The sequence below is a fragment of the Primulina huaijiensis genome, chromosome 11 (genome assembly GCF_012295235.1).
Source record: "Primulina huaijiensis isolate GDHJ02 chromosome 11, ASM1229523v2, whole genome shotgun sequence".
In the NCBI taxonomy this organism is placed as follows: domain Eukaryota; kingdom Viridiplantae; phylum Streptophyta; class Magnoliopsida; order Lamiales; family Gesneriaceae; genus Primulina; species Primulina huaijiensis.
In genome coordinates this window covers 20,477,126-20,501,794 of record NC_133316.1, presented here as the reverse complement: position 1 = coordinate 20,501,794, position 24,669 = coordinate 20,477,126, and the positions used below count along the sequence as shown (strand labels likewise).

The 24,669-nt window shown below is 37.0% G+C and overlaps 2 protein-coding genes across 4 annotated transcripts; both read right to left on the bottom strand.

Annotated features, from left to right (window-relative positions):
* Nucleotides 1-1,317: 1,317 nt before the first annotated feature.
* Nucleotides 1,318-12,613, bottom strand: LOC140987762 (eukaryotic translation initiation factor 4G-like). 3 transcript variants are annotated; one of them, XM_073456414.1, is made up of 11 exons: nucleotides 12,457-12,613; nucleotides 12,092-12,313; nucleotides 11,761-11,894; nucleotides 10,142-10,321; nucleotides 9,930-10,003; nucleotides 9,770-9,826; nucleotides 8,372-9,166; nucleotides 7,841-8,233; nucleotides 2,976-6,079; nucleotides 1,978-2,172; nucleotides 1,318-1,897 (listed from the first exon to the last, which is right to left on the bottom strand). In XM_073456414.1, the coding sequence occupies exons 2-11, from the start codon at nucleotides 12,250-12,252 to the stop codon at nucleotides 1,567-1,569; spliced, it is 5,424 nt and encodes a 1,807-aa protein (XP_073312515.1). In that variant the 5' UTR covers nucleotides 12,253-12,313; nucleotides 12,457-12,613; the 3' UTR covers nucleotides 1,318-1,566. The 3 variants fall into 3 exon arrangements, with proteins under 3 accessions (XP_073312515.1, XP_073312516.1, XP_073312517.1); XM_073456415.1 differs by having other exon boundaries at nucleotides 10,142-10,291; XM_073456416.1 differs by lacking the exon at nucleotides 10,142-10,321.
* Nucleotides 12,614-13,536: 923 nt separating this feature from the next.
* Nucleotides 13,537-24,153, bottom strand: LOC140987763 (eukaryotic translation initiation factor 4G-like). The gene is made up of 11 exons (XM_073456417.1): nucleotides 24,003-24,153; nucleotides 23,636-23,857; nucleotides 23,306-23,439; nucleotides 21,487-21,666; nucleotides 21,278-21,351; nucleotides 21,109-21,165; nucleotides 20,139-20,912; nucleotides 19,618-20,007; nucleotides 15,480-18,556; nucleotides 14,055-14,249; nucleotides 13,537-13,974 (listed from the first exon to the last, which is right to left on the bottom strand). Exons 2-11 carry the CDS (start codon nucleotides 23,794-23,796, stop codon nucleotides 13,644-13,646), a joined length of 5,373 nt encoding a protein of 1,790 aa, XP_073312518.1. The 5' UTR covers nucleotides 23,797-23,857; nucleotides 24,003-24,153; the 3' UTR covers nucleotides 13,537-13,643.
* Nucleotides 24,154-24,669: the final 516 nt, after the last annotated feature.

Genomic DNA, 24,669 nt, shown 5'->3' with positions numbered 1-24,669 from the left:
AGGTGTGGACAATCACAGTTGATAATGCTACATACAATGATGTAGCTATTCGGATGTTGAAAGAGAATCTCTCTTATAAAAACAATCTTCCTCTCGGTGGAAAATTGTTTCATGTGAGATGTTATGCGCATATCTTGAATCTTTTGGTACAAGATGGGCTTTCGGAGATACATTTTGAATTTTTGTGCTTGTATGTAAAAGGAAAATTCGGGGCTTAAGGAGATTCATTTGAATTAAGGTCATTACCATCGAATGTTTATCATTGAATTGGTGAAGTTTGTTTGTTTGTTTCAATTTAAATATCTTTTATGTTTTATCTTGTTGAATTCCTATTAGGTTGTTGAAGTTGGGTTCACGAGGGAGCGAGGCAAGAACAGCAAGCTCATTCATGCTCTAGTAATTCTTTTATGTTTTATCATGTTGAATTCCTATTAGGTTGTTGGATTTAATTAAGTTGTTTTTTTCTTATTTGATCATTAGAAAAAAGAACCGATCCCAAAGAAACTTATTACTGTACCTTTAGCAATATAAGTAGGAGGAATATTCAAAACGGGACTAATTCTAACACCATTGACATATGATCTGCTGGAACTCTTCTTCAAATAAGGTCTTTTGCTGTATTGTAATAAGGGTAGTATTGAATTGGAGATGAACGTACATTTGAAGATTCTTTCATTGAATGCCGCTTCTGCATAACTTTGTGGTTTGGAGTTGGATTCGAAGCAGAAACGAGCTCGCTTAAAGAGCCGAACCCGAGCCAGGCTCATTAAACAAGATAAACGAGCCATTAACGAGCCGAGCTCGAGCCGAGCCCGAGCTTCATAACTTCCGAACGAGCCGAGCCCGAGCTTCAAACCACAGGCTCGTAACGAGCCCGAGCCGAGCCCGAGCCGAGAAAATAGTTTAACGAGCCGAGCCCGAGCCTGATATTGCTCGGCTCGGCTCGGCTCGGCTCATTTACATTCCTAATTTCATGCTCTGACAAAAATTCACCTCCTCCTAAAACTGGATGGCATTTCAAGTAATTTTACGTCTATTTAAAATGGTGACAGCCTAATTGCAATAAAATGCAACGTCTCTACAAAAAATTGGTAGATGTGTTTTGGGATGAGCTTACAAGTTAAAAAGAAATCGAACTACAAGCATTAATTGAGTTCAAATTGAATCCATCGGCCAATTTGTTAGTGACATTGATACGTAGACGTACCATGAAAGATGATTTTAGGTGAAGTTTATTTAATCCCTTGTGTTTTTGCAAGAGAGTACAACTCAAACAACGAAGAAATCTAAAGTAATTCTAACAATCAACTAAAAATGCGGACCACATATGTTATATACAAGTATAATAACAGTTTGGTTCCCGTTTAAGGACATAAAATAATCGATGCTGCGTATTATTGGATGCTCTACGGATCCTTGTGATAAAATTATAATAATAAAATTCTTGACAAAATTATAGCATAAGAACGTAAAGATTAGCCCAGCAAAAAATCCCCCTTCAATTTATACAATATAAAGAGGGAACGGAATGAATCTCTACAGGTTGTATATGAGCACATCAAGCCTCTAAAGGAACTTATCTAATCTCCAAGATTTTTTTGAGCCCGGAGGTCTGAAGTTTTCAAGCTGCAGATTAGAGCTCGAAAGCATCTCGCTCAATACTGAATCACCTTTTACTGATTTGATAATCTCCAAGATACCTCCAACAACTTCGGCTGCAAGCCCAATTTCTACAAGACGCCCTTGCTCTTCTCCACCTTCATATATCAAACGCCCAATTGCAGAAAGACCAACAGTGTTTTCCAATATAACTTGTGCAAGAATACGACTTAGAAACTCTGCTGCTCTAGGGGCATCATTTACAGTATCCTCCAGGACGGAGAGAACATATTCAAACCTGTCGAGTGTGAATAAATATTCAGACAATGTAACATACTATTGCGTTGTTTTATTCAAAGTAAACTAGATGTAGCATACCCTTTGATGAGCTGATCCTTGTTTATCATGCCATCTTGACGTTTTACGAGGCTAATAAGCAGCTTCGTCAAGAGATCTCTTTCCACGTCTTTTTTCTCAAAAGAATCAGTTACCCAAATAGATATCATAGATGGATAAAAGCTGGGGGTGTTCAAATCCTTGATGCATAAAGCAACTTCATTTTCGTCTCTCGCACTGGAGAAAATGAAAACAGATTTTCAAGTTTACTTATATCAGCACATAATGCACGATGTCTGCTATAATTCAACAAAATTAAAGTCAATAGAAATGAACATCCTCAGAACAATATTTCAAAGTTCAAACAACCAATGAGGGACGGAACTAGTGAATTTACTATTATTTAGACACATTCTATAAGAAAGATGATAATTAAAAAATTATTAATTTTACTACAAATAAAAAAAAAGCCTTATCTAAAAAAAGAAAGATAAGATTCAATACAAAAGTGTTGAGTCTCATCAGTAACATATTTTATAGAAATCAAGTTAATGAAAAAGAGGAAAAAAACAATAAATTAATCATTGTTATCCAATATTTTAATAAAATTAACTTCAATAATAAGTATGATATTTATAAAAATTAAACATAAACCTTTTCATCGTACTCAGTTTATACCTTCTCATGTACCTAGTTTCTCAAGGGGAAAATCAACCCTCCAATAACAAAGATAGGCAACCTATTCAATACTGTTTTCCTCTTCTTTTTTTAATGGTATACACCCTGGAATCAAAGAGCAGAGAAGCAAGAATATTTGACCTTTCAAGGAACATGGAAATATTGGATACCCTCGAAGGCGATCAGTCACACCAGGAAAACAACATTGGTTTTCAGGTAAATGACCAAACTCCTCTTTCTTAGGGTTTTTAGATTTATCATGTAACTTGAACTAATGACATTTTCCTAGTTACATTACATAGGACGTACTGCTCAATGGCACACCAGCGGACATAAAAAAAAATAATGGAGACATGTCATACCTGTAGAACTCCTTAATTGTAGCCATGGACTTGTCCCGCAGGCGCTCTTCTGGCCACACTATTTCTGAAGACACATCTTGCGTACTTAATGGGGGTGCACCACAAGTAGGTAGAGGAGCAGGAAGAGATCTATCAAACCCGTGATCTGCATTTCTAATTTCTCTATTGCCATGGGCAACTTTTTCATCTGGTGGAAGCGACTGGTCATAATTGGGCGGAGCAGCAAAAATGTCTGGCATATATCTTGGTGTGAAATCCCCTCTTTGGCCATAACGATCTGGCATTGAACTGAATCCATTCAGACCAGGTCCCGTCCTCCTTGAATCTCCAGGATTCGGCATCTCAGGCAGAGGAATACTAGGTGCTGATGGCTGCCCCCTGAAAGCCATTCCCCTTGCGAGACCACCTTGAGGCCCAAGAGTTATAGGCTCATCCCCAAGAGGTCTTTGAGACAGAGGAACAGACATTATCCTACTCTCAAGGGAATGTCTCTCTTCGGTCCTAACATCCTGAGAATCATAACCACGTGTCTGAGGTGGGACAGCACGAAAGCCGCTCAACTGGGAATTTGGAGAAGGCAACATAATAGGAGTTCGAGGAGCAAAATCGACAGGTGGACCCCGTCTGACAGAGCTACCCATACTCGGAGCACGACCTAACCTACTAGCTTGTGCTTGCCTCTCTTGAGCAGCATCTCTGTGTACCTCGTCAATTTTTTTTGGACCTTCAACTTTCCTCCTCTGCTGCCACCTATTCTTTCTAAGATCAATAACATCTTTAAGCATGAACCTTACCCTAGATGACAGCTCCATATTATTCGACAGATTAGCCATAATGTCAAAATAGGCATCCATGTGTTCCTTTGCTTTAGGATGATCTATCATCTCACCGATCGTGCTCATCAATTTGCACAACGCTTCAATATTTTCTTCATCGGGAGTTTGATACTGACCCAACAACTTATTAATGCACTCGTGCATTATTCTCGCAGTCAACATTTTTTTCTTGTACAGCTCTCCAATTAGTCTAATATTACCCAACATGCGTCTCCTCGCTTGGAGTCTCTTCTCTTCTCTCTCTTCTGCTGTACGTTTATTTTCGCCTTCTTCCTCCGCTTTATTTGCTTCCTCTTCCTCTCTTTCTCCCCTCTCAAATTCTTCTTGACATTTGTTCAGGAGTAGCGTTTTGAAAGTGATTGTTTCATTGTCCACTCTCAAATTAGGTAAACCTGCTGCAAGGTGAAAACAGAAGTTGGCATACATTTCGCAAAAGGTGGGCTCCATCAGAGCTTTATCAAAAATCTGGGAGATCACCCCTGACAAAGTAACAAAATTGTCAATGTTCACTTCTTTCACTTGCTCGAACAGCTTCTCGAAGTTTTGTGGGGTAAGCTTGTTCAAGATAGACTTCAACTGCCTCTGTTTTGCTTCTTCCTCGTCAGTGATCTTACCAATCTCATACTTTTTCTCAGCTTTGTGCATGACTTGTAGGGGGGTCTGAGGATAAGGAATCAAACCCTTCTGGAAACCAGCTCCACGTTGCCACCTGTCAGAATCGGAGTTATTTCTTTGCAGGCCTCCATGGAGATCAGGGGACTGGATTGGCCCAGAGAGAATGCCCAGAGAATAGTGGACGGATGTCTGACCCCGTGGATTCCTTGGAACACCATAATTGCCTCCATGACTATTTCGAAACCCGGTAACATTACCCACATAACCAACGTCTACTCGCGTGTCTCCTCTACCTGACACGAGGTGTACAGGAAATTTACTCAATTTGTCCTCGTTTCCCAAGTCACTTCCACGTCGATCCAACCTCGAGCCTCCAGTTGGTCTATCAATGTTTCGTCCAGGACTAGGATGTGGATTGCGTGAAAAATGGGAACTAGATACCATAAATGCGTCAGCAACATCAGAGGTAATTTCAAATGCTTCTGGGAGATCAGTACATTGCTCTGCAAATTTGAAGAGGAAATCTCGAGAATACTGTTTTATCATCAAGCCATCGTCATCTTTATCATGACTCTGAATTTCATTATTTGAAGATTCTGGCTGTGGAGTAGGGATTTCAGCGGCATTTTCCCAATCATCTGGCTCAACTCTACTTTGAGCTGGTTTCTCAGTTAACGAGGCATTTTGGTTAGGTACATCAACAGATGTCTGTTTGATGCTAGAGCTTGAAATGTTTTTTAAATCCTCTGCAAGCGTAGCATTTTCTTTCTTTTCCTCGGGACCCTTGTATGCCATATACATATCCGAACTCGTACCGGCAGCTTCTGCTTTTTTATACAACTCTTTTTTTTTCTTCTTTCCTCTGAGTACAACACTTTTTTGCACACTTGTATCTGAAAAGATGTTCTCTTTGGTGATAACTGGAGAAGGAGAAATTATGCCACAACTATTGAGGTTATTATCTTCATTTTCATATGTCAAAGGACCTTCAAGAGATGCAACTAAAATGGGGGAAGACTCCTTATCTACCGCAGCAGGCATTGTGCTAATGTTCTCAGGTATGCTTAATGGCGTGTCTGAAATTATAATATTTATATCTTGAGCAGATAAACCGTTCACTGATGCAGAATTCTCAACACCTTCACAATATGCTGTGTGAGTAGACTCAAATACATGATCATCCACTTTGGTATAATCATAGCCACAACCTGAAGGTTCTTTTGTCTTTTGCTTTGCCCGTTCCATTAAACCATCTGCAGTAGATGCAACCTCCTGCAATGAGCTCTCCTCTACTTCACAAATCTCTGATAATTCTAAAGAAAGAGGTTTCGTTAATGTATCCAAACTATTCTGATTGGTGTTCAACATTATGTCTTCTGCATCTTCCTTTCCACCAACTGAGTCAGATTTTAACAGTCCGCTTTTTATGTACGAGTTGTCTAAACTCTTAAGTGTGTCGCTGGTGTTCCTTTCTGCAGCACCATCACTTGAAACTTTGGAAGCCTCAGAAGACGCACCTACAGTTGTTGAAAACAATTCTTGCACAGGTTCGGACACAATATTAGTTCTCGATGAAGCAGATTTAGCTTCTACAGCTTCAGTTTCTGGAAGTTGAAGAGGATAATTTAAATGAGAGGTTGATTGCCAGCTGACCTGAAAGTGTGAGTTTATAATTAGAGGGATTTCTATAAACTACTAAAACGAATTTTGGCATTCAATTAAGTTAACCTTTTAATATAGCCTATAATTATGTTAAGTTCCAATATAACCTCTAAACCAATTTTTTAAACTTCCCTTTGAACCGTTTTTACATAAACATATAAGTATATTATTAAGTGCAAAGCCACAAGTTCATGATTAAAATCTGAAAGTTTATATATAAAAAAAACATGTAAAAATGGAAAAGCGAATTTTCCATTAAAAATAAGTTGGAGTTTTTTTATATAGAAAAAATAAAGTAAAAACAGTTCCTATTCTGCAAAATGGGATAGTAGTGCGGAATCATTTTCAATAAATAGTAAATAATAAAAATAATAACATTAAATTTGATAACAAAAAGTTAATAAAAATAAATGTAAACAATTAACGATTGCCAGCTGACCTCAAACGTGAGTTTATAATTAGAGGAATTATCTGAAAAAATGCCTTCTATAAATTACTAAAATGAATTTTGGCCTTCAATTAAGTTAACTTTTTAATACAGCCTATAATTATCTTAAGTTCCAATACATCCTTAAACCCATTTTTCAAAACTTTTTTTTGAACTCTTTTTACATGAACATACAAGAATAATGGCAAAGGCAAAAGTTCATGATTAAAATTTTAAAGTTTATCTATAAAAAGAACATGTAAAAATGGTGGGATTTTTCCATCAAAAGTGACAGTCAAATAAAAGATAAGTTGGAGTTTTTTTTTGAAAAAATAAATTTAAAAAAGGTTTTTGCAAAATGGGATAGTAGTGCGGAATCATTTCAATGAAAATAAATATAAACAATAAAAATAATATTGTTAATTCTAATTATTATAATAATTATTAATAGATAACACTGATACAATTAAATTAAATATCAAATCTAAAGTTCAAACATTTAAAAATAAATATTAGTAAGCCAATAAGCGAAATAAAACTATAATGTATTTGATCTCTCAACAAATCTGAAAAAGTGGTTTATAGGTTGTCAGATTCCGCTAACTTTCTTAAAGTGACATGGGTAAAAATTATAAGGTGGAAGCCTTCTTATCTTAAGAAAGAATTTGGAACAGAGTATTGCAGGAATTGGTATGGAGTGGATATTTTCAAGAGTGGCGCACGATATGTTTCTTTTGGACCCCAGGGATTACCTAACGGATGGAAATGCTAGACCTTTTGGAATGTGGTAGTTCATTGCTTATTTTGTTCAATTTGGTTGGAGCTGAACAAAAGAATTACCAACAATATACCAAAGTGATTTGGGAAAAGATCAGATTTGGTGTTGCTAGTTGGACAAGAAAGCTTGCAGAGTTTAATAATTTCTCTATCTCAGATCAAGGACTGGAAATTTTTATGTTATTGACGACAATATAGTCTTTCATGAATTGTGATTTTAAAGATATCTTATTCATCTCCCTATACGCTGTTTTCCTATTTTAATATAATTTCGTTTCATAAAAAAAATACAATCTAAAATAAATTTATTTAAATTATTTTGAAAAATTAATCTTCCTTGAGTTTTGATATATAATTAAGATGAGGAAAATGATAATTAGGGTGGGATTCTTAGATAACAAAAGGTAATATTACATAATACTTAAAAATAGCCTTCTAAGATGGGTTAGAATAAGTAAATTCCCTTATAATTATGCCAAAAAGCCACAGTAAACTTGCTCAAAGTTCACTGCTACATACAACTGGACTGCAAACAACAAATAAAATACCTGATCCTGCTGGCCAATGTTGTCTGATTTTTTATGCTTGTTTTCGATGGGATCAGGCGCAACCACTCCATTACTTGCTTCCTCAGTCAACGTGGTTGACTTTGATGCAAAACCATCACCAGATGCAAATGTAACAGCTGAAGTGGCAAGTACATTAACCTCTACATCAACAGAACTTGATGGCAACTCAGATGTCAATGATGTTCCTGGTCCAGGTTTTGACTCTGGCAAAACACCAGAAGATGAAGGCCCAATTCCCTTTTGTGGCTGGGCCAAATCATCCATGTGTAACTTTGAAGGCTTCAAAGATTGCGCCTTTCCAACAGATATAGAACTTGTAGGTTTTAATACCTCTTTCTCCCCATGAGGGTCAATGGCTGGTTTTATCGTCACCTGCAGAAAATGATGTAAAAAGGTCGTGACATGTTTAAAAAGTGACTCCATCCAATTGACTGTGTACACATTTGAGGAATGGTTTTTTCAAGGGTAATGCGACAATACATGAAAAATAGTCACACGAAAAGCAATAACCTGGTTATAAAAATTCAGTGGCTGAGAAGTGGGCGGAAGCTGAGTACTATTAGGAGGAACAGAGCTAGCAGCAGGAACATAAAAAGAAGTGGCATTGTAAAAACTCATCAGGTGATTGGGAGGAAAAGATGGAATATGCTGTGATTGAGGTTGCACATTAGAATGTGACCTTAGACCAGGTGAGCCATCAAGCCTTAACTCTTCATGAGTTTCTGGATGAGTGATCTTCACGGTTTTACGAGAACCGCCATATAAGACAGCCTGCTGCTGAGGAAACTGCGGGACCATATTCATTCCTAAGTTTCCCAACTGAGAAGGTAACTGAGGACCCATTTGTGATGGAAAGTTCAAGGCCTGTCCCTGATGCATCATTCCTTGAGACTGCATTGGATGCGGTGGAAGACCTGAAACAAACACGGGTTGCTGCACTGGTGGGTTACCCATCGGCAAGGGCAATGGCATCGGCATCGGCATCGGCATTGGCAATTGCAATGATCCTGACATAGACTGAGATTGAATTTGTGGATTGGGACCGCCAAACTGAACAGTGACTTGTGACTGGTGAAACGGTAGCTGCATGGGCACACCAGGGACAGAGAGTACAGAAGGCTTCTGAGTTTGAGCCATAGGTGGTGCAGCGGAAACTTGAGTATCCCTCCTAGACAATGACACTGGCTGAGATTCACCAGCATTAGATTGGTCAAAAGTCACAGCATCCTTCTTTGTCGAAAGCTGTTTGGGAATGGATGAAAGTGGTTTTGCAGGAGCAGCAGTCCTTAAAGATTGATGCCGGACCTGTCAGAAAAAGAATCATCAAATCATCTGGTGAACAATTGAACTTAAGAGAATAACTGCTGTTATCGCCAAATTTTGCGAAGCAAGATCAAGACAACAGGCACACTAACAAACAAAGAGAAGTTGCTGGTAGGTAGCTCAAAATCTTGTAAATTTGAAATAAAAAAGATATCATGAATTGCTGCTACAACTGGAAAACCACCAATCACCAGAATCCTCAAAGTTGATTCTAAGGCAAGGCCCATTTTTTCTCTCAGTATTTCAAAATGCTGGTGAGAGAAAATTAATTAATTTAACTTCTCTGCTGAAGTTTACATTAATAAAAAGATAAATTTCCCCTCCAAGAAAAGGATCATAAAATTTTATTATCTATCTCACGTGACTAATTATTTACATTCCATTTTGTCCATGCAACCCAAGCAGGCTGTAAAAAATTAAAAACCAGCCTAATATTATAGAGCATCCAAAACAATCATACGCTATATCTGTTTATCAAAGTTCGAAAATTTGTATGGAGAAAAGGAAAGCATCTGTCTCTCATCTATGACCAGGGAAAAATAATTTTCATACGAGGTAAACAATTGGATAATAGAAACAAAAAACCTGATCCTTTTTTTGTTCATCCAAATTTGGTGGTGCAGAGCTTGTTCGAGCAGGTATCTACAAACAAATCAGATAATAACCTTGTGTTTCAGGAGATAAAATTATTAACAAGAGAAAATGGGCTGAGAGAGACATTAACTCATTCTTTGCACTTCATTACCTGCGCACCATTCATTAAACCAGGACTTATGGATCCAAACTGCAAGGGAAATGACCTTGATGCATCTCCTGGTGCTGGAAAGTAGAAAAAAGGTAAAAACTGTCAATCATGCTATTGTCTAGAAATCACTATCTTTATCACAATGGTATACCAGTAAATAAATGTTAGAAAACAAATCAACAGCTTAAACTATTTAAAATCATTTGCCATACGTTTAGCAGGTATAGTAGGGGCCTTGGGTTCAGAACCAGCAGTAAAAGGATTGGACGACGGAGATGCAACATAAATATCAGAAGCTGGAGGCCTTGGAACAACTTGGTTGATTTTTTGAGGTGTAGCATCCATCGAATCAACATTGGAAGCTGAACAAGCAACTGGCGCATCAGACACTCCTAAATTAAGTCATAAAAATATGTGCAATCAGACAACAAAAATCCGAACATAATATCAAGCAAGATCAGATTCTGTTGGTAGCAGGTTAATATCAATCCTTCTCTTTTAATTGAAATTTGTGTTTGGGCAGGTTTTTGTTTTTCCACAACAATTACGCCACTTCTATTCCCTATACTTTTTTCAAATAACCATCAGAATCCATCAATCCTTACCAATCACATCAATCTTCGAAATATGTTAAAAAACTATATCAAAAATGTTTTCTTCTCCTCTCCAGTGTCTTTTATATTCCTAAAATATCTAGAGCACAGACAGGCAAAACATAAATCACACTTGAGTTTGCAAAAGATAGCTACAAAAAATGTGCCATATAACCATTGTTGTTTCAGGCACGCCTGGGGATCTAGGCTCTCCAGGTGCAAGTTAGTGTACCGGAGATACCCCAGCTGCACTAACATCGAAAAGAATCAAGCCTATATGACAAAGTGCGGACTCCAGCTGGGCGACAAAGCACGACACCAGGTGCAACCATTTGTGTCCAATAATTTTCACACAAAAATTAGGGCTATTGTATTTGGGCAAATCTCTATGGTTTACATCTTTAAACACAACCCATCCTGGAGTGAAAAAAACCCAATCTTTTCACGCACAAAAAAACACGTCGTCCTCGTCCTATGACGTAATTATGTATTTTAGGAATCCCACTATACATATTTGTGCGTGAAAAGAACATCCTTTGAGTCCTGTAATGTAATTTATTTCGAAGGAATCTGATCACCCTAAATCAACTTCCAACAACAACGTAACCTGCAGCTTTCCAGTAACAGCAAGCTCCAGAAAGTTCTATTAGCACTTTCTTTGGTATTTTAGGGCGATGCTTACTCTTTTCTTTCATTTACTTTCATGGTAATTACAATTGTTCTATTGACTAAATTTATTAGTTTATTGTTTTATAACCATTTTCGCTAGTTATTTAGGTTTTATGGGCTGATATATGACTTCAAGGGCAAATATCTATGGCTTACGTCTGAAAATCATAGTTTATCGTTTGTAATAACAATTAGGTGGCTATCTGAATTTGGAACATATAATTCATGGTTTATGAGATTTTTTTATCATTTGACTACGTGGAATTTAATCGAGAAGAGTTTGATACAAGTATATACAAACATCAATTTTCCACCTTGTGGTGCCTTGCCTTTGACAGGCGTGTGCTTTGGGCTGTCATAGACCCCTTGGCACCTGGTGGGTCAATTGTGCCCTCAATTACTATGCATATGGCCTAAAGTTTTAGTTGAATGTTTTGGAAAATTTTGTATTCAACATCAAAATTTAAGCTTATGCGGGCACATAAATAAGGTTCCACGAGAACTAATCCAAAGCATCCTCCCAAATAGAAGGTTAACCAAATACAAATGGAAAAAAGCAAACAACTCACTGTTGGCTGGCTGCTGCTTGTGAGCGTCATTCTGCACTGCATGCGATGTATACGAATTACTGAAACCTGAATTCACATTCGGGCTTCTAGGCCTTGACTGTACTCCTGGTGCATTGCCATTATATTTCTTGACACTGCATCTCACAAAACAACACACGAAGGCAATTCACTAGTCATCATAGAATACACATAACACATACGAACTTTAAGTGGCTCCAACATCCATAATCAAGCGATCGATTCACGCATAACCACATGCATGAACAAAAAACAAGTCCTAAATGAGCGAAGAAAAACCCTAATCTGGCGTTTAATAATACGAAAAGCATACCCACGATTAGAATTATTTAAGGGGGCGGAGGAGGCGCCGCCACCACCCTTACTGGAGACACTCCCGGAGAATTGGCGCTGCTGATTGAAGCTTGCAGATCGATCTGGTTTCTTATGCTGCGTAGACTCACTCCTGTCAGCCTTTGATGGATTATGGGTCATAAATCCTAATCTTCGGGGAAAAAATCGTCACTTTCCCAAAAATCTCAGTAAATTTGTTACCCTACACAGATCCACCGATCAATCAAAGTCATCAAAACCTATATTTTCACGCACGCAAAAAGGGGAGAAAAGAAGAAATAATCTAAACGGCGGCTAAGTAATAAACGAAAGATTGCGTTTCGTTACCAATAAAACTAAAATTACCTGGAATGTAGAACGTCAAATTAGGGTTTTCGATATAAAGCGGTAACCATGACCGCACATCCACAGAGCAAAATAAAAAATAAGAAGGAAGAAAGACGAAGAAAATCTGTGTTTGAGAACAGTGAGTGATTAAGAAGTACAGAGATTAGAAATTGCGAAAAAGACAGAATCGCAGTAATTGCATTTTTATTTATAGTTTTTTCCGGAATGCAAAAAAAAAAATGATGTTTAAATCATGGAAATTTAATTAATTAATTAATTAATTGATGTATGGAATAAGTGATAGTTTAGCAATAAAGTAATTAGTAATTAAATAAATAAATATTCATTCAATTAACATTTTATTAATTCATTAAATAAATAGAATTATTACACTAATTTGAATAAAAGTAATCATGTATTAGTTAATCACATATCATATATCTATTTTCCTTAAAAAAACTTTCAACAAACTATTACCGTTTTCACATCAGCAAACAAGGTTTTTAAATAAAATAATTTAAAAATTAAAAAAATTACTAAATTATAACAAAATTACAAAAATTTAAAAAGTACAACATTCTGAGGAATAATTTTTATTTAAATCCGACGAATGGTTCCTCGGATCTTAAGATAAAATTTAATTTAAAAATAAGTTTGATAGTAATTTATATCATATAGGTCAACTTATTATTACTATTTTTTTTTAATTTGCATTTCATCCGTTTATAAATTTTAAATATTAAATATAATATATAATATATATAACATAAAATGAAATATAAATAACAACTCTCTTTTACATAAGAATAAAGATGATGATATAATATATAATTCAATTTATATATAATTGATGTTATTCATATTTTATTTTATGAATCGTTTTTATAAATAAATTAAAATAACATAAAGTATAATACAAATGATATCGACATTAAAGTTTTAAGTTAAAAACATGTTAACGTGGCTGCTCAATAGGTTCATGTAGCGACTACTGGATGCTGCGTATTATTGGCATATGCTCTACCGACCCTTGCGATAAAATTATAATCATAAAATTCTTGTCAAAATTATAGCATAAGAACCTAAAGAACGTAAAGATTAACCCAGCAAAGAATCACCCTTTAATTTATATAATAGAAAGAAAGAAAGAAAGAAAGAAAGAAAGAAATGAATCTCTACAGGTTGTAAATGAGCATCGCTAACCTCTAAAGGAACTTATCTAATCTCCAAGATTTTTTTGAGCCAGGAGGTCTGAAGTTTTCAAGCTGCAGATTAGAGCTCGAACGCATCTCGCTCAATACTGAATCACCTTTTACTGATTCGATAATCTCCAAGATACCTCCAACAACTTCAGCTGCAAGCCCAATTTCTACAAGACGCCCTTGCTCTTCCCCACCTTCATATATCAAACGCCCAATTGCAGAAAGACCAACAATGTTTTCCAATATAACTTGTGCAAGAATACGACTTAGACACTCTGCTGCTCTAGGGGCATCATTTACAGTATCCTCCAGGACGGAGAGAACATATTCAAACCTGTCGAGTGTGAATAAATATTCAGACAATGTAACATACTATTGCGTTGTTTTATTCAAAGTAAACTAGATGTAGCATACCCTTTGATGAGCTGATCCTTGTTTATCATGCCATCTTGACGTTTTACGAGGCTAATAAGCAGCTTCGTCAAGAGATCTCTTTCCACGTCTTTTTTCTCAAAAGAATCAGTGACCCAGATAGATATCATAGATGGATAAAAGCTAGGGGCGTTCAAATCCTTGATGCATAAAGCAACTTCATTTTCGTCTCTCGCGCTGGAGAAAATGAAAACAGATTTTCAAATTTACTTATATCAGCACATAATGCACGACGTCTGCTATAATTCAACAAAATTAAAGTCAATAGAAATGAACATCCTCAGAACAATATTTCAAAGTTCAAACAACCAATCAGGGTCGAGCCAGAAAATTCACATAAATTATCTGAAAAAAAGGGAATAAGATAGAATACCAAAATTTATCTGTGACATATACGGAAATCAAGTAAATGAAAAACAACAAAAAAATAATAATTTAATCATTGTGATCCAATATTTTAATAAAAAATAATTTCAATATTAGTAAAGTATGATATTTAAAAAAACATAAAAATATTAAAAGCTAAAAGGCGGGGAATGAAAAAATGGTTCCATGGGGCATGGTGGAGAAAAGAGGTTTGAAATTAGAGACAAAAAAGAAATAGGAGAATTGGAGTAAATTAATTTTGGACTACATTATGTTATTTATGAGTTAATTTCTTATTTCTTATATTATTTTAAATGAAAATTAATATATAAAAAACAAATGGGGCAAAAGGAGGGGGCGGTGCAAGTACCTGCCCCCCTTCCCTCCGTCTCTGCAACCAATGAAACCATTATACACACTGGTGGCCAAACATAGTAAGTTGTAGTTATAAATGCAATCTCTTCGTCATCTAAGTCACCTTTCCAAATCCACTTTCAACATGATAAAATACTTGAATTGAAACTTTCATAAAGTTCCAAACTTCCAATTCTTCATCCAAGTATCATTTTCAAATACCATAAACAGAAGTTACACTGTAGCTTACCATGCAGCTTATTTCTCAATGAACAATTCACTCTCGAATTAAAAAGATTGACACATCATACTGAGTCTACATACCTTTTCATGTAACTAGTTTCTCAAGGAGAAAATCAACCCTCAATTAACAGAGATAGGCAACCTATTCAATACTGTTTTTATTCTTTTTTTTTTATAATACACCCAGGAATCAAAGAGCATAGAAGCAAGAATATTTGACCTTTCAAGGAACATGGAAATACTGGACACCCTCAAAGGTGATCACACCAGGAAAAGAACATTGGTTTTCAGGAAAATTACCAAGCTTGTCTCTTTCTTAGGGTTTTTAGATTTATCATGTTACCTGAACTAGTGACATCTTCCTAGTTCCATTATTTTTTACTTGCTGCTCAATGGCACACCAGCGGACTTTAAAAAAAACAACATACCGGAGACATGTCATACCTGTAGAACTCCTTAATTGCAGCCATGGACTTGTCCCGCAAGCGCTCTTCCGGCCACACTATTTCTGAAGACACATCTTGCGTACATATTGGGGGTGCACCATGAGTAGGTGGAGAAGCAGGAAGAAATCTATCAAAGCCATGATCTGCATTTCTAATTTCTCTATACCCATGGGCAACTTTTTCATCAGGTGGAAGCGACTGCTCATAATTGGGCGGAGCAGCAAAAATATCTGGCATATAACGATCTCGCATTGAACTGAATCCATTCAGACCAGTTCCCGTCCTCCTTGAATCTCCAGGATTCGGCATCTCAGGCAGAGGAATACTAAGTGCTGATGGATGCCCTCTGAAAGCCATTCCCCTTGCGAGACCACCTTGAGGCCCAAGAGTTATAGGCTCATCCCCAAGAGGTCTTTGAGACAGAGGAACAGACATTGTCCTACTCTCAAGGGAATGTCTCTCTTCGGTCCTAACATCCTGAGAATCATAACCACGTGTCTGAGGTGGGACAGCACGAAAGCCGCTCAACTGGGAATTTGGAGAAGGCAACATAATAGGAGTTCGAGGAGCAAAATCGACAGGTGGACCCCGTCTGACAGAGCTACCCATACTCGGAGCACGACCTAACCTACTAGCTTGTGCTTGCCTCTCTTGAGCAGCATCTCTGTGTACCTCGTCAATTTTTTTTGGACCTTCAACTTTCCTCCTCTGCTGCCACCTATTCTTTCTAAGATCAATAACATCTTTAAGCATGAACCTTACCCTAGATGACAGCTCCATATTATTCGACAGATTAGCCATAATGTCAAAATAGGCATCCATGTGTTCCTTTGCTTTAGGATGATCTATCATCTCACCGATCGTGCTCATCAATTTGCACAACGCTTCAATATTTTCTTCATCGGGAGTTTGATACTGACCCAACAACTTATTAATGCACTCGTGCATTATTCTCGCAGTCAACATTTTTTTCTTGTACAGCTCTCCAATTAGTCTAATATTACCCAACATGCGTCTCCTCGCTTGGAGTCTCTTCTCTTCTCTCTCTTCTGCTGTACGTTTATTTTCGCCTTCTTCCTCCGCTTTATTTGCTTCCTCTTCCTCTCTTTCTCCCCTCTCAAATTCTTCTTGACATTTGTTCAGGAGTAGCGTTTTGAAAGTGATTGTTTCATTGTCCACTCTCAAATTAGGTAAACCAGCTGCAAGGTGAAAACAGAAGTTGGCATACATTTCGCAAAAGGTGGGCTCCATCAGAGCTTTATCAAAAATCTGGGAGATCACCCCTGACAAAGTAACAAAATTGTCAATGTTCACTTCTTTCACTTGCTCGAACAGCTTCTCGAAGTTTTGTGGGGTAAGCTTGTTCAAGATAGACTTCAACTGCCTCTGTTTTGCTTCTTCCTCGTCAGTGATCTTACCAATCTCATACTTTTTCTCAGCTTTGTGCATGACTTGTAGGGGGGTCTGAGGATAAGGAATCAAACCCTTCTGGAAACCAGCTCCACGTTGCCACCTGTCAGAATCGGAGTTATTTCTTTGCAGGCCTCCCTGTAGGTCAGGGGACTGGATTGGCCCAGAGAGAATGCCCACAGAATAGTGGACGGATGTCTGACCCCGTGGATTCCTTGGAACACCATAATTGCCTCCATGACTATTTCGAAACCCGGTAACATTACCCACATAACCAACGTCTACTCGCGTGTCTCCTCTACCTGACACGAGGTGTACAGGAAATTTACTCAATTTGTCCTCGTTTCCCAAGTCACTTCCACGTCGATCCAACCTCGAGCCTCCAGTTGGTCTATCAATGTTTCGTCCAGGACTCGGATATGGATCGCGTGAAAAATGGGAACTAGATACCACAAATGTGTCGGCAACATCAGAGGTAATTTCAAATGCTTCTGGGAGATCGGTACATTGCTCTGCAAATTTGAAGAGGAAATCTCGAGAATACCGTTTTATCATCAAGTCATCGCCATCTCTGTCATGACTCTGAATTTCATTATTTGAAGATTCTGGCTGTGGAGTAGGGATTTCAGCGGCATTTTCCCAATCATCTGGCTCAACTCTACTTTGAGCTGGTTTCTCAGTTAACGAGGCATTTTGGTTAGGTACATCAACAGATGTCTGTTTGATGCTAGAGCTTGAAATGTTTTTTAAATCCTCTGCAAGCGTAGCATTTTCTTTCTTTTCCTCGGGACCCTTGTATGCCATATACATATCCGAACTCGTACCAGCAGCTTCTGCTTTTTTTAACAACTCTTTTTTTTTCTTCTTTCCTCTGAGGACTACAATCTTTTTCACATTTGTATCTGAAGACAAGATTTTCTCGTTGGCGATAGCTGGAGAAGGAGAACTTATGTCTTGACTATTGTGGTCATTATCTTCATTTTCATATGTCAAAACACCTTCAAGAGATGCAACTAAAACAGGGGAAGACTCCTGATCTACCGTAGCAGGCCTTGTGCTAATGTTCTCAGGCATGATTAAAGGCATGTCTGAAATTATAACATTTATATCTTGAGCAGATAAACCGTTCACTGACGCAGAATTCTCAACACCTTCACAATATGCGGTGTGAGTAGACTCAAATACATGATCACCCACTTTGGTATCATCATAGCAGCTACCTGAAGGTTCTTCTGTCTTTTGCTTTGCCCGTTCCAATAAACCATCTGCAGTAGATGCAACCTCCTGCAATGAGCTCTCCTCTGTTTTACAAATTTCTGATGATTCTAAAGAAAGAGGTTTCATTGATGTATCCAAACTATTCTGATCGGTGTTCAAGATTATGGCTTCTGCATCTTCCTTTCCACCAACTGTGTCAGGTTTCAGCTGTCTGCTTTTTATGTATGAGGTGCCTAGACTCTTAGCTGTGTCACTAGTCTTCCTTTCTGCAGCACCTTCACTTAAAAGATTGGAAGCCTCAGAAGACGCACCACCTACAGTAGACAACAATTCCTTCACAGGTTCGGATACAATATTAGTTCTCGATGAAGTAGATATAGCTTCTACAGCTTCAATTTCTGAAAGTTGATGAGGATAATTTGAATGAGAGGTTGATCGCCAGCTGACCTGATAGTGTGAGTTTATAATTAGAGCTATTCTCTAAAAAAGCCTTCTATGAACTACTAAAATGAAATTTGCCCATCAATTAAGTTAACTTTTAAATATAGCCTATAACTAAAGTTCCAAATAGATCCTTTAAAACCAATTTTTTTAAACTTTCCTTTTAACTCTTTTTACATAAACATATAAGCATATTTATTAAATTGCAAAGGCACAGGTTCATTAGTAAAATCTGAAAGTTTATAAACAACAAAACATGTAAAACTGGAATATGGAATTTCCCATCAAAATTGATAGCCAAATAAAAGATAAGTTGGAGTTATTTAAAAAAAAAAAAAAGAAGCAAAAACAGTTCCTATTTCGCAAAATGGGGTAGTAATGTGGAATCATACTTTCTTTTTCTTTTTTTCAATAAAAAGTATGTGATAAAAACAATAAAATTAAATTTGATAGCAAAACGTTAATAAAAATAAAAATAAAGAATAAAAATAATAATGTTAATTGTCATTATTATAGTTAATAATAATAATAAACGACATTGATAAATTCAAATAAAATATCAAATCTAAAGTTCAAACATTTAAAAATAAACATTAGTATGCCAATTAGTAAAGATAAAACTACAGTTTATTTGTCCTATCAACAAATTTGAAAAAGTGGTGTAGAGGTTGTCAAATTACACCGACTTTCTTAAACTGATATGAGCATTGTTTTTAATTTATTTAATAAAAAAAACAAATTATAAGGTGGAAACCTTCTTATCTTAAGAAAAGAAATAATGCATGATGAAATAAATTTATTTAAGTAATTTTAAAAAAGGAATCTTAGTTGAGTTGTAATAATTAATTAAGATTAGGAAAAGGAAAATGATAATTAGGGTCTTTTAGGATTTTTAAAAAACAGAAGGTTGTATAACATAATACTTAGTAAAGAAGGCTATTTTAAAATAGTCTTCTCGGATGGGCTAGCATAAGTCAATTCCCTTATAATTATGCCAATAAGCCACAGTAAACTTGCTCAAAGTGCACCGCCACATACATTTGGACTGCAAACAACAAATAAAATACCTGATCCTGCTGGCCAATGTTGTCTGATTTTTTATATTCGCTTTCAAAGGGATCAGGCAATACTCCATTACGTACTTCCTCAGCCACGGTGGTTGACTTTGATGCAAAACCATTGGCAGCAGCAAATGTAACAGCTGAAGTGGCAAGCACATTAACCTCTACACCCACGGAACTTGATGGCAACTCAGATGCCAATGATGTTCCTGGTCCAGGTTTTGACTCTGGTAAAACACTAGAAGATGAAAGCCCAATTTCCTTTTGTGGCAGGGACAAATCATCCATGCATAACTTTGAAGGCTTCAAAGACTGCGCCTTTACAACAGATATAGAACTTGTAGGTTTTAATACTTCTTTCTCCTCATGAGGATCAATGGCTGGCTTCATCGTTACCTGCGGAAATTGATGTAAAAAGGTCGTGACATGTTTAAAAACCGACTCCATCCAAATTGACTATGTACACATTTGAGGCATGGTTTTTACAAGGCTAATACAGCAAAAATAGAATTACACAAAGCAACAACCTGATTATAAAACTTTGGTGGCTGAGAAGTGGGCGGAACCTGAGTACTATTAGGAGGAACAGAGCTAGCAGCAGGAAAATAGAAAGAAGTGGCGTTGTAAAAATTCATCAGGTGATTGGGAGGAAAAGATGGGATATGCTGTAATTGAGGTTGCACATTAGAGTGTGACCTTAGACCAGGTGAGCCATCAAGCCTCAACTCCTCATGAGTTTCTGGATGAGTGATCTTCACAGTTTTACGAGAACCGCTATTTTTGACAGCCTGCTGCTGAGGAAACTGTGGCAACATATTCATTCCAAAGTTTCCCAACTGAGGGCCCATTTGTGATGGAAAGTTCAAGGCCTGTCCCTGATGCATCATTCCTTGAGACTGCATTGAATGCGGTGGAAGACCTGAAACAAACATGGGCTGCTGCACAGGTGGGTTACCCAGTGACAAGGGCAATGGCACCGGCATTGGCAATGGCAATGATGTTCCTGACATAGACTGAGATTGAATTTGTGGATTGGGACCGCCAAACTGAACAGTGACTTGTGACTGGTGAAACGGTAGCTGCATGGGCACACCAGGGACAGAGAGTACAGAAGGCTTCTGAGTTTGAGCCATAGGTGGTGCAGCGGAAACTTGAGTATCCCTCCTAGACAATGACACTGGCTGAGATTCACCAGCATTAGATTGGTCAAAAGTCACAGCATCCTTCTTTGTCGAAAGCTGTTTGGGAATGGATGAAAGTGGTTTTGCAGGAGCAGCAGTCCTTAAAGATTGATGCCGGACCTGTCAGAAAAAGAATCATCAAGTCATCTGGTGAGCAATTTGAAACAAGCATAATATTATACATCTAAAACAATTATAAGCTTAATCAAAGTTCGAAAATTTTGATGGCGAAAAGGAAAGCATCTAGCTCTCATCTATTACCAGAGGAAAATAACTTTCATATGAGGTAAACAATTGGATAATAGAAACAACAAACCTGATCCCTTTTTTGCTCATCCAAATTCGGTGGTGCAGAACTTGTTCGAGCAGGTATCTACAAACAAATCAGAAAATAACCTTGTGTTTGAAGAGCTAGAGTCATTAACAAGAGAAAATGGGGTGAGAGACATAAGTGATTATTCGCACTTTGTGTAAATGAGACATACCTGCACACCATTCATAAAACCAGGACTTATGGATCCAAACTGCAAGGGAAATGACCTTGATGCATCTCCTGGAGCTGGAAAGTAGAAAAAGGAAAATTGTCAATCACACTATTGTCTAGAAATCACTATCTTTGTCACAACAGTATACTAGTAAATAAATGTTTGAAAAAAAATCAACTGTTTAAACTGTTTAAAATCATTTGCCATACGTTTTGCAGGTGTAGTAGGGGCCTTAGGTTCAGAACTAGCAGTAGAAAGATTGGATGACGAATATGCAACAGAAATATCAGAAGATGGAGGCCTTAGTACAACTTGGTTGAGTTGTTGAGTTGTAGCATCCATCGGATCGACATTGGAAGCGGAACTGGTAACTGGTGCATCAGACACTCCTAAATCAAGTCATAAAAATATGCACAATCAGAAAACAAAAACCTGAAACATAATATCGAGCAAGATCAGATTCTGTTAGTAGCAGGTTAATATTAATCCTTCTCTTTTAATTGAAATTTGTGTTTGGGCAGGTTTTTGTTTTTCCACAACAATTATGCCACTTCTACTCCCAATACTTTTTTCAAATAACCATCAGAATCCATCAATCCTTACCAATCACATCAATCTTTGAAATATGTTATCCAAACACTATATCAAAATTGGTTTCTTTCTACTCTCCCATTTCTCTTATATTCCTCGAATATCTAGAGCACATACAGGCAAAACATAAATCACTTAAATTTGCAAAAGATAACTACAACAAAATTTGTCTAATAACCATTGTTTCAGGCATGCCCGGGGATCCAGGCTCTCCAAGTGCAAGTTGGTGCACCCAGAGATACTCCAAGTCATAGTTGTCAAAGGCGCCACCAGGCGAGGACCCAGCGCCTGGAGTCATCCCAGACGCAGCGATGCACTAAGGCGAGCCCAGACGCTTGCATGGACTAGCCTAGGAAGTTTAAGCGCCTGAGTGAATTTTTTTTAATTACTTGTTTAAAACAAAAGACCCAAACTCAAACCCTAGCAACCCAACGCCAGAACCAGGAGAAGAGAGCTCTGAACAGAAAAAGGAGATGAGGACATCTACATCCAAAACAATCAGAAAAAGACCGATTTAACATCTTTTGAATGAAGAGGAAGAAGAAATTGATATTGATCAAGAAAATGATGAAGACCAAGAACAATACAAGTCCGAATGTTCCGGGGACTCTGATGATTCAATGAAAGAATATGAACTTGATTTGAATGAATGAAGAATTTTAATCATGTTACTAATTATTATGAACTTATTAAATTTTTTTTTTGTGTGACATCATGACTTAATTATTTCATACTTAAATATATTTATTCTAATATAAATATATTTTTAAAAAAATTAAAAATGTGTGTCTTGCTTAGGTAAGGCGCGCGCCTCGCCTTACGGCTTGCACCTCAGGCTTCATAGCCTTTGTGCGCCTCGATGCGCCTTGCGCCCTTGACAATTGTGCTCCAGGTGCACTAACATCAAAGAGAATCACGCCTACATGACAAAGCACAGACTCCAGCTGGGCTACAAAGCTCAACACCCAGCTGCAACATTTTGTGTCCTGTCAATTTTTTTAATGCACAAATATTACTATTATATATTTGGGGCAAATACCATGGTTTACATCTTTCAACACATCCATGCTGTAGTGAAAAACTAAATCTTTTCACGCACAAAAGAACACATCCTACTCGTCCTATGAAGTAATTACGTATCGAAGGGATTCAAATATACATATTTGTACATGAAAAAAAACATCATCTGTGTCCTATAATGTAATTTATTTTGAAGGAATCTGATCACCCTAAAGATCAACATCTTCCTACCAAAACATATCCTCTAGCAATGACCTAAATTTTTAGTTGAATGTTTCGGACAATTTTGTATTCAACATCAAAATTTAAGCTTATGCCCACACATAAATAAGGTTCCTCGAGAACTAATCAAAAGCATCTCGATCCTCACAAAGAGAAGGTTAACAAAATACAAATGGGAGAAAGCAAACAACTCACTGTTGGCCGGCTGCTGTTTGTGAGCATCATTCTGCACTGCCTGTGATGTATATGAACTACCAAAACCTGTCCGCACATTCGGGCTTCTTGGCCTTGACTGCACTCCTGGTGCATTGCCATAATATTTCTTGACACTGCATCTCACAAAAACACACACAAAAGCAATTCACTAGCCATCGTATAAGCCGTATAACATACACGAACTTTAGGTGACGCCAACATCCATAACCAAGCGATCAATTCACGCATAACCGCATGCATGAACAAGAACAAGTCGTAAATGAGCGAAGGAAAAATCTAATCTGGAGTTTAATCACATGAAAAGCGTACCCACGATTAGAATAATTTAAGGGGGCGGAGGAGATGCCGCCTCCACCCTTACTGGAGACACTCCCGGAGAATTGGCGCTGCTGATTGAAGCTTGCAGATCGATCTGGTTTCTTATGCTGCGTAGACTCACTCCTGTCAGCCCTTGATGGATTATGGGACATAAATCCTAATCTCCGGGGAAAAAATCGCCGCTTTCCCAGAACTCTCAGTAAACTTGTTACTCTACACAGATCCACCGATCAATCAAAAGCCATTAAAACCTATAAATTTCATGCACGCAAAAAAGGGAGAATAGAAGAAATAATCTAAACGGCGGTTAAGTAATAAACGAAAGACTGCGTTTCGTTGTTAACAAAACTAAAATTACCTGGAATGTAGAACGTCAAATTAGGGTTTTCAATGAATGGCGGGAACCATGACCGCACATCCAAAGAGCAAAATCAAAAAAATATGAAGGAAGAAGAAGAAAATCTGTGTTGAGTACAATCCTAGCGAAAAAGAAAGAATACTATTTATTATTTTATCCGGAAATAATTTCTGTGCTATAAAATATGTATATATAGATGATGCTTAATTCTTAAATCATGAAACTTTTATTTTATTAATTAAAAGGAAAATTAGCCTTGGAATTTTGTTGAAAGCAATCATTTTCATGTTACAATTTTTGTTTCGTAACTTTTATGTATTTCACGTCATTATTTTTCGATATCTAGTTAATATTTTCGTAAAAAAAATAATAAAATCGAATAAAATATTCAAATTTAGGGGTTCTATGTTCAAATTTGAAAAACATAAGGTTATAAATGATAATTTATTTTACAAATGGAATTTTATGTTTTTCTTTTTACTTTTACATACGTGATAAATGATATTTATTCGATTTAGTAATATCATTTTATAAACTAATTTGTATANTGTCTCGTAAACAACTTATGTTTATATGATTACCAGTATCTCACATATGTGATATATATGACATTATTTTATATAGTTAATTATTAAAATTAGTAGATGATAACTTATCAGTGAGCATT